At 42.6% G+C, this 17,442-nt stretch overlaps 1 protein-coding gene across 2 annotated transcripts in view; it reads left to right on the top strand.

Moving 5' to 3' along the window:
• Positions 1-6,500, top strand: part of RAMP3 (receptor activity modifying protein 3) — a 61,577-nt gene extending 55,077 nt beyond the window's left edge. For both annotated transcript variants that reach the window (XM_053391014.1, XM_053391013.1), the window contains exon 4: positions 4,370-6,500. In XM_053391014.1, the coding sequence (XP_053246989.1) occupies positions 4,370-4,625 (256 nt within the window). In that variant the 3' untranslated portion in view covers positions 4,626-6,500. The remainder of the gene's footprint in view (positions 1-4,369) is intronic.
• The last annotated feature ends 10,942 nt before the right edge of the window (positions 6,501-17,442 follow it).

Below are 17,442 nucleotides of genomic sequence, written 5' to 3'. Positions count from 1 at the left end.
TTAGGGAAAGTGCACCTCAGTTTAAGAATGGCTTTGGTTTAAGAACGGACTTCCAGAACGGATTAAGTTCATAAACTGAGGTACCACTGTAAATAAGCCACAGAAGTTCTGGGATTCTGTTTTGTGGAGCGATGAAACAAAATTGGAACTTTTTGGCCCCATGGAACAGCGCTATGTCAGAAATAAGAAGAATGAAGCATATGCTGAAAAGAAAACTGTGCCTACAGTGAAACATGGTGGGGGCTCAGTGATGCTCTGGGGCTGCTTTGCATCCTCTGGCACTGGAAACTTGAAGCATGTGGAAGGCAGGATGGATTCCTAGGAGGAAATGTCATGCTGTCTGTGAGGAAGCTGAAGCTTGGGCGTCATTGGACCTTCCAACAGGACAATGATCCCAAATTCCACCAAGGCTTGGTTGCAGAAGAAATCCTGGAAGGCTCTACAGGAAGGCCATGACAGTTACCTGACTTGAACCCCATAGAAAATCTATGGTGGGGTTTGAAGAAGGCGGTTGCAGCATGCAAACCCAACATCTGGAGGCCATCGCTCATGAGGAATGGGCTCAGATTCCTCAGGAACACTGCTGGAAGCTGGCTGTGCATCCCACTTGCAGCAAGTCATAGCAGCAAAAGGCAGCTCTAAAGGTAAAGGTAAAGGGACCCCTGACCGTTAGGTCCAGTCGTGGCCAACTCTGGGGTTGCGGCGCTCATCTCGCTTTATTGGCCGAGGGAGCCAGCATTTGTCCGCAGACAGCTTCCGGGTCATGTGGCCAGCATGACTGGCGAACCAGAGCAGCGCACGGAAACGCCATTTACCTTCCCGCCGGAGTGGTACCTATTTATCTATTTGCACTTTGACGTGCTTTCGAACTGCTAGGTTGGCAGGAGCAGGGACCGAGCAACGGGAGCTCACCCCGTCACGGGGATTCGAACCGCAACCTTCCGATCGGCAAGTCCTAGGCTCTGTGGTTTAACTCACAGCGCCACCTGCGTCCCTAAAGGCTGCTCTACTAAGTACTAAAGATGCTTGCCATGAAGGGGTTGAATAATAGTGAGACTGGAGAAACCAGTATAATTTGCAATGTCAGTTGAATTTGGGGAAACCACTTGCAACATTTGTTGAGCTATTTCAATTGCTTTTGTTTGATTTTCTCATTGTAAACAGCTGAAAGTCTGTAAAGTTTGAAAATAATCCTGATTTGCAATGGGGTTGGAATAATTTCAAATGCAGCTGTATAATACAAGAGGATCCTCACTTAAGAGGTGGAGGAGCTGAGCCTTTCCAGATTGTGATACCTACAGTTGCTATGCACAATGTGTTTGAGTGCTGTGATCATCAGCTCCCCAAAAGAGCTGGGGTGGGGTTGATTAGAGGAGCACTCACTCAATGGTAAAGCCCCTCCTAATGTACAAATTTGTTGTTTTAATAGTATTTATAAAAATGCATGGAGCTGGGAATGTGTGACCTGAAAATTGAGCTAAAGATAAACTGTTTTGAAGAACTGTACTGTAGAAATTGAGTGGTTTTGGAAAATGAGAGACCGCTTTTTTTGGCTCAGTGTAACATAATGAGATGCACAAGACATACTCATGAGGACCCCAGGGAAGCAACAGTCTTGCATTTGATTTGTGAGAAACTTTTTATTTACTTCTTTACTAATTTTCATTCTGCTCTTCAACCAAGAAGGCTAAAGAACAAATAATTAAATCGATCTTCAAATAGCCCTTGTAAGAAAGTGACTATGATGACCATTTGTCTCACTGCCATTGCCTTTTCTTGCTCACAGGGCAGCTGCTACTCATGTCCCTCTGTGAAGAAGCAGGAAGCGGGGGTGGAGATGACCAGAGTTCTTTTTCTTCCCACAGTGATTTCTGTGTGTTGGATAATTGAAATACCACCCCACCCCCAAACATGAATCATCTATCCTTTAAATTAATTTTGTATGTAATTAGGCTGAGCAATCATTTATCTAAAAGTTGCATAAAATACAGGGTGCCTTTCATGATATTTGACCTGGAGAGAGGCAAAACAATTGTGCCTTCTACAGACTCACATATCTGGATTAATTATTTTTAAATTGATGTGTAATTCTTAAAACCTCTAAATAATCTGAACAATTTTATTTTCAGACCAATGCATCCAAGAATAACTGAAAAGGTTTAAAGTATTTGGGCCTTTAACCTTGTTCAACACAGTGGTACCTCGGTTTAAGAACAGTCCTGTTTAAGAACGATTTGGTTTATGAACTCTGCAAAACTGGAAGTAGTGTTTGTGAACTTTACCTCAGTCTAAGAACAGAATCCAAACGCTGGAAGGGCACCAGCACCAGGAGGCCTCATTAGGGAAAGCGCGCCTCGGTTTAAGAACGGTTTCAGTTTAAGAACGGACTTCCGGAACGGATTAAGTTCGTAAACCGAGGTACCACTGTATTATTATTCCCATAGTATGGGTGGGGGTGCTGCCCCCGCCTGCCCACCCTAGAGAGTCCACGGAGCAGGCAGGGCTCTGAGAGTCAGCAGTCTTGCCAACCAGCTGCTGGGCAGGAAACAGTTGCAAGGGGAGACTCTGATCTCTTCCAAATCTCTCTTCTGAGCCGCTGCTAGGCAGAAGTGTCCTCTTTTGTGAAAGGACAAAACCTGTGCAGCCTCAGATTTTGAATCTGGTTGGGAAGTTAGACAAGTTGCACCCATTTATGATTCACCATCCAGGTGGGGATAGAAACATAAGAAACTCTTTCCCATGTTTGTATCACCCCAGCTGGCATGGAAGCCACATGTTGAGGATACAAATCACAATACCAGTCCAAAATATTTTCCTATAACAACTCAGCCACTCAACCTTCTAATCCATTTCCTCCAGCTGCCTATGTTTAAATATGTTTTAGATTAGATGTGGGTGATAGATAGTTGGTTCCTACTCTGTTCCTCTTTCACTACATTCTCATATTTTGCCATCTCCTTTGGAAGATTCATGGCCTCCAGACTCAGCTTTCTTGTCAGCACCACTGACAAATATTTAATCCAAAATGCAGGTTCTCCAAGTCATTTGTCCAGAGCAATGCCTATTTGTGTGGCTACTGTCGTTCCCTATGGGAAAGAAGGAATTTATTGAGGAAATATGCCTCCATCAGTGGTCATTCCTGCATCCGCCTGGCTTTTCATTCCTCTGCCCATTGCTCCTTTCCTTGTCCACCCATCCCAGCTCTTGACCAGCCTTGCACAGCCCTCTGGCTTCTTACTTCCTGCTACACTCCTTTTCTCCCAACAGATAAAAGTTCTCCTGCTCTTCATACTTGCGTGAGCTTTTTCTACACACACCTTTTGTTTCTGTATTCCCAGCCCAGCTTTTCCTTTGGCCTCTTCCTTTTTCCTCTATACTTCCTCAGTTTTCTGTTTTCTTTGTCCACTGCATTTTCTGCTGCATTTTCTCAACTTCCTTGAGTCTCTGCCTCACACAGATGTGGTCATTAATGAATATTCTATTGATAATTTCCATTCCTTCCACAGTTAGGGTTTTGCAAGGAGTCCATGACATCACAGCTGCTCAGCCTCTCACTGCCAGGAGCTTTATCACCACAAAAACTCTTCACACAGTTCAACATAGAATTCTACCATAGCTTGTGTTGAAAAGCATTCATTTTTTGTTTTCCTGAATTATTCTGGGTGTCTTTCAGCATTTTCTACTATATATACAGTTTGGAAGTGTCCAACATATATCTGCATATACTATTTATTTTCTCTTTATACTGTGGCATGTTATTATTTTTTCAGCAAGTCATGTCCTCATGCTGTAGTTGCATAGGTGTCTCTGCCAAATGATACAACACATGTGAATAATCCAAGGCTTGCTCACTATCAAAAATATTGAAAAGCATTTAAAATAATTAATTGAGGTTCTGCCCCCCCCCAGCCTGCCCGCTGCCCCACGATGTCCTCTTTTTGTGGGAGCATTTCCTTTCAGTATGGTTGTTAGAATGTTTTCAGTTGCTGAGATAGCTTCCATTTGATCATTGCAATGGATTGCTTTGAAGTCATTTCTGCACAAGGTAAAATTTTAGCCCCCCCAGTTTTCTCCCACCTATCCCTTATTTTGCCTGACCAAAGGTGGCAACCCAAAGGTGGCATATCCACATGGAAGTGTAACAGAGATTAGCATAATTCAAGGACAGAGCTGGGTATGGAGTCCTCCCAGCATAGATAATATTTGTCCAGCTCCAAATTGTTGCTGCACTTCTGTGGCAAGAAAATTGCTGGAAAGAAACAGATCCCTTGTCAAGAGTCTGTTAGACGAGTGAAAGAAGGGAAAGAGTTGTCAGAAAAGTTTTTTGTATGTATTCGTCAAACTTATTGTCATGTTCTTTTCTCTTCAGGTATTACAACAACTTTACCCTATGTACAGAAGACAAGGCTGCAACAGCAAAGTGCTTTTGGCCTAACCCCATTGCTGAGGGCTTCATCACTGGAATCCATAAACAATTCTTTTCAAACTGTACTTCAAAAAAAGTGCATTGGGAAGATCCACCAGATAAAATTTTGATTACCCTGATTTTCATTCCAGTTCTCTTGACAATTGCCATGATTGGGCTAGTGGTATGGTGCAGTAAGAGAAATGATATTTTAGTGTAGCTAAACCTTCATCACCATTCTTTATTATTTTTATTTTAGCTTTGTTTTTAGAATGACTGATGGCAAAATAATAATAATTTATACATATTTACAGAGTTCTAAGCTGTGTCAAGCAATAAAAGAAATATTTATGCAGCCACACATGCCTACAATCTGCAGCCATTACTGGTACTTCTCCAGCAGTACAGAAATTGTTTTGACAATGAACAAAATGGCTGACAATCATATTTCTGTAACAGAAGCCATATGGAAAGAACTGAAAATATAATTTGAACCTGCTACTTATAATGGAACGTTGGGTCTTTGTTCAGTATGTAAAAAAATAAATAAATTGTATTTACTACAGGGTTTGTTTTGGAATTTAAAAGCAAATACTGTATTTAAGGCTTTGAAGCATAAATTTTTACAGCCCTCTGTGACCAAAGAACCGTTAACATGAGTGTTGCTGAAGAACCTTATTTCATCACTCTTCTGTTTTCCAAAACACGTAAACGTGAAAAGGAGCAGCAAATAATAATAATAATAATAATAATAATAATAATAATAATAATAATAATATCCCACCCATCTGGCTGGGCTTCCCCAGCCACTCTGGGCGGCTTCCAGCAAAATATTTTAAAATACAATAATTCATCAAGTATTAAAAGCTTTCCTAAACAGCGCTGCCTTCAGGTGTCTTCTAAAAGTCAGATAGTTGTTTATTTCCTTGACATCTGGTGGGAGGGCATTCCACAGGGTGGGTGCCACCACCGAGAAGGCCCTCTACCTGGTTCCCTGTAACTTCGCTTCTCACAGTGAGGGCACAACCAGAAGACCCTCGGAGCCGGACCTCAGTGTCTGGGTTGAACAAGGGGGGTGGAGATGCTTTTTCGGGTATAGTGGGCCGAGGCCGTTTAGGGCTTTAAAGGTCAGCACTTGGCCACTCCCAGTCCACAGTCTAGCTACTGCATTCTGGATTAGTTGTAGTTTTCAGGCCACCTTCAAAGGGAACCCCATGTAGAGCGCATTCAAGTCCAAGCGAGAGATAACGAGAGCATGCACCATTCTGGCAAGACTGTCCACAGGTAGGGAGGGTCAGCCTGCTTGCCAGATGGAGCTAGTAGACAGTCGCCCTGGACACAGATTTGACCTGCACCTCCATGGACAGCTGTGTGTCTAAAATGGCTCCATGGACAGCTGTGAGTCTAAAATGACTCCCAGGCTGTGCGCCTGCTCCTTCAGGGGCACAGTTACCCCATTCAGGATCAGGGAGTCCCATCCACCCACCCACCCCCTGTTGGGGGCTTCTGTACAGTACTTCTGCCTTAAAGGATGGCATCGGGAGCTGGAGTGTACAGAATGAACTTTTGGAAAGATGCAGGTTTCTTTTTTACATAGCTGGAAGAAGAATGAGAGAAACTTGGCTGACTATGAATTTGTTAAAAGTGGCTCCTCTCTTTTAATTACCATTTTTCTTGTTAATTTTAGGACCGTTTCTACCTTTGTAGAACTTTGGGTCTTTTGTGCTTGTAATATGCTTTAAATAGACAATTCTAGGAAAAATAAATAAAATACAGCCACTATGTTAGTAGTATATGTGCCTTTCAGAATTTGTAAACTGGGATATCCTTTATGTGTCTTGCTTTTGGAAAGGAACTTTCCAGACAGATTTGCACATACAGGATGGGAAGCAAACTTCCATCAACAAACATACTATGTGGGAAACTGGATGTCAATATGAAATGACAAATATATATATAACAACTTTTGAGTCTCAGATTTGCCACATTTTACGTGCCCTACAAGCTAAATATTCCATTTTGAGAGTTAACATTTTCCAGTCATAAACAGTTTTGTTTTCAATCCTCACACAAATAAAGCTAGAACTGCTTACTATATGTCTGTTGACTGTTATCTAGTTTCCATCTGTTGCTCATGAAATATATGAGATGCATGTCTGTCATATGTTAGCATGAAAATGTTCTTTGTGTTACTGCTGTATTTGTATAAAATTCATTATGTGTTGCAGCTTGGCCTGTTCTGTTCAGAAAGGCTTGCTAATGTAAAATGTAACTCCAGCAATTTTTTGCACTTGCACATCTTTTTGTATAAGGGCAGAGAAACCGAGGCAGAAAATCTGATCAAATCTATAAGATCATCTATAAGATGATATTTATTTTAATGGTTTTGTATCCAACAACCAACTCAGAATCAAAGCTTCTGCTTTCACAAGATCAGCAAAAAATAGGAACATATTCTGGGAACAATGGATTGGGTATTTCCTCTCACATGACCTCAAGACTTGTGGGAGGCAGACACTTCCTCAGTTTTTTCTCCTGTCTGACTCAGCAGTATGTTTCTCCTGCCTCTCCTGCTTCTTAAGATAATATTTCAATTTTTGATCTCATTCTGTTGTTGCTTTATTTCCCCAGTCTTCCTTAGTTTTAGCAACTTAGATTCTTTGAATCTTGCTATCTATCTAACTATAGAAAATCGTCCCTCCCCGCCCCTGTTTGTTTCCCTTGCAACCTTAGTTCATCTTGGTTTTAGTTTATTTAGTTTACTTTCTTGCAGCGCTTCCTTGTATACTGCTCTCCTACAGTGTCGCTGAATATGCTTCTTTTTCACATGCTGTGGCTCCGTTTTGCTGCACACCATTTTATTGATCGGATTTAAATATAAGCGGGGGGAAATCCTACCTGAGGCTTTTCGCAATCATGGCTCATTTTCAGTTGCTGCTGGCTCCATAGCACAGCCTCATTTCTTTGGTGATTTCTACAGTCTTCAGCCATTATTTTCTGTATCATTTAAGACTGCTGTCCGTGATATGGCAGAAGGAGCTGCGGTTATTATTCCTCCCGGTTCATAATCGCAGCGACGAAGTGAGCAGGCACTGGTAGACTGCTTCTGAACCTCCTAGTTAAGGAGTGATTCATTTGTTTATTATTATTTACGCTTATTATTCTGTGACTTGCAGTCTATTTCTTCCTAGCCCGCTTGTGGTGGATTGGAGAGACATTGGAGTTTGTGCCTTTTCCCCATAGTCCACTGTGGTGGCATTGGAAGTGAATGCTACTCAGTCTGCCCTGTGTGGCTGCATTCAGAACAATTTCATTAATTTCCATTTATTCCATTTATTGATTTATTATATGGAGCCTATACAAGGAGCCCCTGAACCTCTTCCCAAAAAGGCTTAACCAAAAGCTTAAGCACCTCTAAGGGAATAGGACGCAATAAAGCTGCTGCTTCTGTCACCCCACCCCCAAATATTTTGACTGCAGTTTTATTGCAATCTAATGAGCCTGCAGAGTCCAGTTCATAAGAATCAGTCTCTCTGATTCTGCTCTTCCACCCTATGAGACTGGAAGGCAGGTTATAGAAGATATGTCCGATTCTGAACCAGAATTTTTAGGATTCACGGATGACCAAGAAATCCAGGGTGCACAATAGTCTTTAACATCAAACTCTCAGACCAGGCAGGCTTCCTCAGCTTTCCAGCCACTCCAATTGAACAGGTGATTCATTAACAGGTGACATACAACCTAAAAAATCTACCTTTGAGGTTAAAAGGTGACCTCTCAACTTATGGCTAAATTGGGCTCTTCTCCCAATCCATTTACTTATATGAGGAAGGATTTATCTGATGCTGAGTATGTAGCACCTTCTTCCGAAAAATCTTTCTAGAGTGGATTGATAGTTCTGTCCAAGAGGAATCTATTTCCACTAGATTGTTCCAGGAAGCTAATGCTCCCATTTTAAATTGCAATGCATTGGGAATGGGCCCAAAATCTACCACAATTCCCGATCCTGCCTCTGAGAGTCCAGTTTCTTTGTTCATTGATAACCACACAAAATATAACTATATGCTACTTCCTTCAGTGCTAAAAACAGTCAAATCAGAGTTGGGTTCCCCTATGCAGTCCAAAAGAATTTATCTCTAGCAGATAAACTATATGACCTGGATCCTGACTTCATATCATATATTAAGACACCTACAGTAGACAGTCTTGTTTTCACTCTTGTTCCTAAAGAGGGAGACGCCCAATTGAAGGATGTAACCGATAGGAAGTTGGAATTTGCACTTCATAAAATCCATGATGCAGCTGCCCTATCTATAAGGGCATCTTGTGCAGCAACTTTCTCTGCATACGCATGCATTGTGTGGCTCAAGGACCTTTTGCACTCCCTTCCCCCAGATGCCATTCGTCAATGCCAAACTCTTTCTAAACTTTTACAAGCACAAATCTTTATGGCAGGTGCAACTATGGATGCTATGCAATTTACAATTAGAGCTAAGTCCTCTCAAATAGTGACACGCCGCACACATTGGCTTAAGAACTGGCATGCAGAAGCTGTGTCCAAAGTAAACCTCTCTACTGTGTCCTTTGCTGGGGGTCAGTTGTTTGGGGAAGCTGCTCTCAAAGATGTCTTGATCGAGTCTAAGGATAAACGCAAAATCTTAGTATCTCAAAATGCAGACAACTTCATTGTCCAGAAAGTGGGAGAAGCAACAAGAGGAACAGCCATTTTAGATCTGGTCCTAACCAATGTTGATGACCTGGTTAGTGGGGTAGAAGTGGAAGGATCATTAGGCGTGAGTGATCATGCTCTTCTGAAGTTTACTATACAGCGGAAAGGAGCAGCCAAGCATACTAGGACTCAATTTCTTGACTTTAAGAAAGCTGACTTCATAAAACTTAGGGAAGTGCTGGGTGAGATCCCATGGACAGTAATACTAAAAGGAAAGGGAGTTCATGATGGCTGGGAGTTTGTTAAGAAGGAGATAGTAAAAGCACAACTTCAGGCAATACCAATGAGACGGAAACATGGAAGGTTCTAAAGAAGCCAGGGTGGCTATCTAAAGAACTTTTAACTGAGTTAAGATTAAAAAAGGATGTGTACAAAAAATGGAAAAGGGGGGAAACCACCAAAGAGGAATTCAAACAAATAGCCGGCACGTGTAGACACAAAATCAGAAAAGCTAAAGCACAGAATGAACTCAGGCTTGCTAGAGAGGTTAAAAGCAACAAAAAAGGCTTTTATGGGTATGTTCGTAGCAAAAGGAAGAACAAAGAAACAGTGGGGTCACTCAGAGGAGAAGATGGTGAAATGCAAACAAGGGACACAGAAAGGGCTGAACTCCTTAATGCCTTCTTTGCCTCAGTCTTCTCCGATAAAGAAAACAATTCCCGACCTGAAGAATTTGGAGCAAATGATTCAGCAGAGGAAACACAGCCCAGAATAACTAAGGAGATAGTACAAGAATACTTGGCTAGTTTAGATGTATTCAAGTCTCCAGGGCCAGATGAACTGCATCCAAGAGTATTAAAAGAACTGGCAGATGTGATCTCAGAACCACTGGCAGTCATCTTTGAGAATTCCTGGAGAACAGGCGAAGTCCCGGCAGACTGGAGGTCTGTTGTCCCTATTTTCAAAAAAGGGGAAAAGAGAGGACCCAAATAATTACCGCCCAGTCAGTCTGACATCAATACCAGGGAAGATTCTGGAGCAGATCATTAAGCAAACAGTCTGTGAGCACCTAGAAAGGAATGCTGTGATCACCAATAGTCAGCATGGATTTCTGAAAAATAAGTCATGTCAGACTAACCTGATCTCATTTTTTGACAGAATTACAAGCCTGGTAGATGAAGGGAACACAGTGGATGTAGCCTACCTTGATTTCAGCAAGGCATTTAACAAGGTGCCCCATGATATTCTTGCAAAGAAGCTAGTGAAATGCGGTCTTGACTATGCTACCACTCAATGGATTTGTAACTGGCTGACTGACCGGACCCAAAGGGTGCTCATCAATGGTTCCTCTTCATCCTGGAGAAGAGTGACTAGTGGGGTGCCACAGGGTTCTGTCTTGGGCCCGGTCTTATTCAACATCTTTATCAACGACTTGGATGATGGACTCAAGGGCATCCTGATCAAATTTGCAGATGACACCAAACTGGGAGGGGTGGCTAACACCCCAGAGGACAGGATCACACTTCAAAACGACCTTGACAGATTAGAGAACTGGGCCAAAACAAACAAGATGAATTTTAACAGGGAGAAATGTAAAGTATTGCACTTGGGCAAAAAAAATGAGAGGCACAAATACAAGATGGGTGACACCTGGCTTGAGAGCAGTACATATGAAAAGGATCTAGGAGTCTTGGTTGACAACAAACTTGACATGAGCCAACAGTGTGACGCAGCAGCTAAGAAAGCCAATACAATTCTGGGCTGCATCAATAGGAGTATAGCATCTAGATCAAGGGAAGTAATAGTGCCACTGTATTCTGCTCTGGTCAGACCTCACCTGGAGTACTGTGTCCAGTTCTGGGCACCACAGTTCAGGAAGGACACTGACAAACTGGAACGTGTCCAGAGGAGGGCAACCAAAATGGTCAAAGGCCTGGAAACGATGCCTTATGAGGAACGGCTAAGGGAGCTGGGCATGTTTAGCCTGGAGAAGAGGAGGTTAAGGGGTGATATGATAGCCATGTTCAAATATATAAAAGGATGTCACATAGAGGAGGGAGAAAGGTTGTTTTCTGCTGCTCCAGAGAAGCGGACACGGAGCAATGGTTCCAAACTACAAGAAAGAAGATTCCACCTAAACATTAGGAAGAACTTCCTGACAGTAAGAGCTGTTTGACAGTGGAATTTGCTGCCAAGGAGTGTGGTGGAGTCTCCTTCTTTGGAGGTCTTTAAGCAGAGGCTTGACAACCATATGTCAGGAGTGCTCTGATGGTGTTTCCTGCTTGGCAGGGGGTTGGACTCGATGGCCCTTGTGGTCTCTTCCAACTCTATGATTCTATGATTCAAAAGGATGATAGGCATATGTCCAGATGCTACTTTCCTTATTCACAATCTCAATCCTTTCATTCCTTTAGAAACCAAAATAGGCAAGGGATTTTAGATTTAAGTCATTCAGGCAGAGGCCCCAAGACCACCATGGCTTCCAGCACCCTCCTTCCTCCAATTCCAAATTCAACAAGCAGAGAACCCAGTGATGGGGTTTCTTCCCAAGTAGGGAAGAAACCACTTGGCAAAGTTTTATAAACAATCATTGGGTGTTAAAAGTTATAGACCTCATCTCAGTTCCTCCATCATATTTCATAACTTCTCTCTTACCAAATAACAAAACTCGCTTACAAGCAGTTTGAAAATGCGTAAGTCAGCTCCTGGAAATGGCAGCAATTGTGCCAGTTCCAGTCAACCAATGCTTCCAAGGCCAAAAAAAGGACACAAAAAATGGCAGCCAGTTCTTGATCTGAAGTTCCTAAAGTGTTGCTTACAAAAAAATCAAAATGGAGTCCTTAACCTCCACCAGGGAGGCTCTTCACGTCAGCGACTCTCTCTCATCCATCAATCTTCAAGAAGCATACCTCCATGTTCAAATGCATCAAATCACCAAAAGTATCTATGGTTTGCCATAGGCAAGCATCATTTTCAGTTCCGAGCTCTCCTGTGTGGTCTAGCCTCTTTGCCCTGAGTTTTCTTTAAGATAATGATCTACAAGGCATTCATATTTGGTCATACCTAGTCGGCCTGCTCCTCCAGGCGACATCCCCTCAACAGGCTCATCTCCATTTGCAGATCACCCTCAAGACATTACAATCTCACGGCTTCTTGATCAACTACAAAAAAGTTGCTTGGCCCCATCGCAAAGGATCATTCACCTAGGCACCCTACTAGATACACTTCAAGGTCTTGTGGCTTTTTCTTTTTTTTAAAAAAAAGATATTTATTAAAATTTTCAAAATTAATACAGTAAGAATATAAAAAGTCAAAAAGAAAAAGAAAAAAAAATACGAAGAAACAGAAAAAAGATACATAAAAATTAAAAACACATTAAGAATTCTTAACCTAATAAATTAACATGTTATTATTTTACTTTTACTCTTTCATCCATTTCCTCAATTTATTTTTGCTAACCTTATTTTCCTTTAATTTAGTTCATTTTTTAAAAAAACCAATTTTACCTTATCCAAACTTAAACATCAATACTTATACATCAATACATATTCTTAAAACATTCTTTCTAAAGTCGACCCAAATTCCCTTCCACGAATTTCCCAAATTTCATAAACATTACAAAAACAAAAATAAAAGCAAAACACATTATACTTATGTACCCTTTGGATTCCCAAACCCCACCCCCCCTTTCCCAGTTCCAGTCCCCAACAAATGTCCATCAGTCTTAATCTACTATTTAGCCTGGAGATCTCACATCCGAGGCTCTTAATTCTCTCTCAATTCCTCTCTGCTGGTTTTTTTTGATAGTCCTTAAAATTAAACACCAACTCTCAGAGAAGCTCTGGCCCTTCAGGATCCATGTTTCTTTCAACCAGTCCTCCATACTTAAAGGTGGAACCCAAATCTTGTTTCTTACTCGTTTCAAGTCCAAATGTCCCCAAGGCTCCAACCTCCACCTTGAGCAAATTTATAATCCTTAGGTCTTCGGATCTCCACATAAGGAGATCTTTCCTTTCTTCAATCTCCAATTCAGGCCAGATTTTCCACATCAAATTCTTATTTTCCTTCATTACCATCATGTCAGGCCTCAAGTCCTCCTTCATCATCTGCAGCTCTTCAGGGACAACATATGTCTCCTCCAAATTCTCAAAGTTGTCAAGTTTCTCTTTCTGTTCAATTGAATAAACTTCCAGATTCAACTCCTTATCAGTTTCAATGATATTGTTTACAGTTGAGTCCAGAGTTGTAACATTTATAGCCAAAACATCAATTTGGCCTTGCAACTTTCCCAAGAGAACAAAGACTCTGTCCAATTCAGCCTGAATTCTCCCTTCTCCAGCCATTCTTGTAATGTCCCAAATCCCCCTCTAGAGGGATTTTGGTTTCTTAGTGTTCATTCCAATCCAAGTCCAAAAATCCAGCTAGTTTGTATCAGTTCTTCCTCGTTTTCAACAAATTGTAACAAAAATTGTAACATATATAACCAGCAGAAGCAACAGAAACAAAGTTCTCTTTTTCCGTTTTGACAGCTACTTTGACAGCTGTCAAACTCTTTAGTACCTCATCGACAGGCTCTCTCGCGGAACACCCCCGGGTCCGGGAGGGTGGCACTTCGGTTCCCAAAATTAGCTCTTTATCCTCCAGCAAAATTTCTTATACTGCCAAATCGTGAAATTAAAGTCTTTTACCAAAGAAGGAAAGAAGAAAAGGTTCTCTCGACCTTAGTTAGCAGGTCTTTGCTTTAACTTGTTTACAAGACGGGGAGGCAGACTTCCTTTTTACACCTTCCCCGATTGTGCCTAATTCTTAAAAGCAAAATTTTCTTTACAGTACCAATTTCCGTAGTACTCACGGGTTGTTACTTTTAGAGTCCAATTGTTCAAAAGAAGAAGTCAGCGCTCTCCGACCATGGCAGTGTGGCTTCACTCTGCAGGAGAAGCAGTCGACTCTCTGCACTGCGCCGCTCACCCCGTCCCCCGTTCCGAAGCCTTTAAAAAGGCTCCTTCGCAGGTCGGGGGGGCGCAAATGGTGCCCGCCAAGTCAGCAGGTTCACAGGCTTCACCGCCTGTGATTTTTATGGGTCCCCGCGTCGCCGCAGCGGCAAGACCCGATCCTGCAGAGCCGATTCCCTCCGGAGCTCAGAGGGAATCCGCCATTAGTCGATGGCGCTAACCCGGAAGTCCCGGTCTTGTGGCTTTTTCACTAGAGTGGATCAGCAAAATCTCCACAGTGGTAGCTTCAATCTTAAAGACAAAAAAGATGACGGCCAAATGACTGCCAGCAATTCTGGGGGACTCTTCATGTCAGCTTCTCAGATTACACGTTGGGCGAAACACCATGCAAGAACCCTACGGTGGTTTTGACTTCCACATCACAATCACCCCAGGTCTTTGCTCTTATCTCCTCAACTCAAACTGTCCATGCTGTGGTGGGTGCAAACCTCCAATCTTCAGAATGGCACTCCATTCAGAAATCCAGGCAGCACTCAAATAATCACAGACACCAGTTTTCAAGGATGGGGCGCCCATTGTCAAGCTCTCTACACTCAAGGTCTGTGGTCGAGCTTGGAGGCCACTTACTCCATCAGTTGGCTAGAGTTGAGAGCAGCCAGACTGGCAATTGTTTGTTTCTCCTCTTGTCTCCAACTCCATCACATCCTCCTTCGAACAGACAACTCAACAACAAAAGCTCACATACCTCGTTAAGGAGACACCCGTTTGGAATCTCTCCAAAAAGAGATGGCTCTTCTCTTCAGTTGTGCCGAGTGTCACCTCCTCAGCCTCATGGCAGAACATTTCACCAGTGATGGCAAGGAGTTTGGTTGAGCAGATCCCTCAAAGGGAATGGAAAGTCAACGAACAGGTGCTTCATCAAATTCAACACTGCTGGGGTCCTCTACAAGTCGATCTCTTTGCTCACAAGCTAAACCGTCAGCTACCCCGTGGTTTCAGCAGGTTCAAAGACAACCAAGCAGAAGCCTGGAATGCCCTAATAACGCCATGGCCAAAGGAATTCTTGTATGCCTTCCCTCCTCAAGCCATCATTCTGAGAGTCCTCCAAAAGATCAGATTGGGAAAAGCTCAGGTGGTTCTTGTTGCATTGTTCTGGCCCTGCAGTTCTTGGCTGTCAGAGATTCAGGCTCTTTCAGTGGCACCACCATTTCATCCTCCTGTATAATTCAGTTTACTTTGCCAGGAACCATTGACTCATCCTAACCCACAGTGGTTGAAGCTGACTGCATGGCGTTTGAGCGCCATAGTCTGAAATCTTGTGGTCTGGATGAGAATGTTATCTCCACTATTATTGCTTTCAGACATCCATCCACAAGATGTATTTATCAATCCAGTAAACTGAAGAGGTGCAGAGGGCGTTCGAGAGACTCAAGGCAGTGTTTGCCTCAGAAGAGTACCTAGCACATCCAGATCCACATCGACCTATGGTAGTTGAGACCGATGCTTCCAACATGGCACTGGGGGCAGTTCTACTGCAAGAGGATAAGAACGGGGACCTGAGACTGCGTCTTCCACTCTCGCAAGCTGAGTCCACCAGAGCAGAAATACATAATTTGGGAGAAGGAATTGTTTGTTATCTGGGACTCTCTGGAAATGTGGTGGTGGAAGTGCGCACCGATCAACGGAATTTAGAACACTGGTGGACAACTCGGCGTCTTAACCAGAAGCAAATAATTCTTCGCCAGATTCAACTCAGAACCAAAGAGCAGATGCTCTTTCTCGTTAACCAGAATATCAGGAAGTGCCTGCATGCCACAAGTCTTTGCTCCTGCCTGTGGTCATGTGAGAGGAAATACCCAATCCACTGTCCCCAGCATCCCTGTTTCATAAATCTACACCTCAGGTAAGCCAATCATTCTTTCTAGTTGATTTATGCCCTACGTACTTCCCTATGATTACTTGGTCAAAATGGTGGGAGCCTGGTGGGAGTATGTACCACAAAGTTTTTCCTACACTATTGATAATGCAGTTCAGCATTAAAAAAAAACACAAATGAAATTATTCTATGATTTGAATGTACTTCACTTAATGCATAGTTAAATGCACCAACTTTGATGACTTTAAAAGGGAATTAGAAAAATGCTATGATAAGGCTCTCAATGGCTATGTGTGACAATGGCTCCATGCTACCTCCAGGACCACAAGCAACATGCCTCTGAATGGCCATCAATGGGGAGCAACAGCAGGAATGGGCTGCGCACTCATGTCCTGCTTGTGGGTTGGCCACTGTGGGAAACAAGATGGGCACTGGATTTATTCAGAAGAGCTCTTATTTTGTTGTTAATGCTTCTAAAAAGTGCCGAATGCCTTGATTATAATTTATCATCTTTTAGAATCTCTTTGCTTAGTGACCAAAATGGAAACCAGGCACAAATGGATGAGGCATATGAGAGAGATGTTTAAAGAGAAGTTGTTTAGGGTTCTGGAAGGGAAGAAGCTGTGTACATCTTTTCTTTCAGGATTTCACCATCCCATTATAATCTTGCCCATTGCTTGAGCCTTTGTCATTGTGGAGCTTCTCCACCCCTGGACACTGAGGTCCAGCTCTGAGGGCCTTCTGGCCGTTCCCTCACTGCGAGAAGTGAGGTTACAAGGAACCTGGCAGAGGGCCTTCTTGGTGGTGGTGCCTGCCCTGTGGAACACCCTCCCATCTGAAGGCATGGGAGTTTTTAATGTTTAATGCTGTATTGTGTTTTAATATTCGGTTGGGAGCAGCCCAGAGTGGCTGGGGAAACCCAGCCAGATGGGCGGGGTATATATATATATATTATTATTATTATTATTATTATTATTATTATTATTATGTAGATCCTGCTGGCCTACATTCTTAACACAGGCAATCCTTCTTCTGGATTCACCCACAACAGGGAAACTAGAGAGAAATGTCATGATTAAATCTGATATTTACAATTCTAGTGTTTCACTTTTACCTGCAAGATAAAAAATAGTTAAATTGGCATCAACTGGCTGGCAAGGCCTTGGGGATGAGGCAGCTTTACAATCATCCATTATTTTAGCTCTCATGGACTTTCTGACATCTTTATCCTCAGGCAGCACTGCGTTAATTTCAAAGCAATTTTTGGAAGGGTAGCTTCAGGAACATTAAAGCTGTGAAACCAACCATGTAGTAGAATCTGCCCTCATTTATCTGGTGACTCAGAGGAACTCATAACATGGGCAGTATACATAAATACAGAGCTAATCAGTGGAAATAGTGTTGGGCGGGGGGGGGTAGTTTTCCAAGATTCCAGTTTTAAGGACTGGAAATACTTATTTTGCACCTTCTATAAATTGAACCCCAGCCTAAAGGGGAGGGCCTCAGTTTTAAAGCAAAAACATCCCTGCAACCTTCAATG

The sequence above is a fragment of the Podarcis raffonei genome, chromosome 6, assembly GCF_027172205.1.
Source record: "Podarcis raffonei isolate rPodRaf1 chromosome 6, rPodRaf1.pri, whole genome shotgun sequence".
Lineage (NCBI taxonomy): Eukaryota > Metazoa > Chordata > Lepidosauria > Squamata > Lacertidae > Podarcis > Podarcis raffonei.
This window is presented reverse-complemented; position numbering and strand designations above follow the sequence as displayed.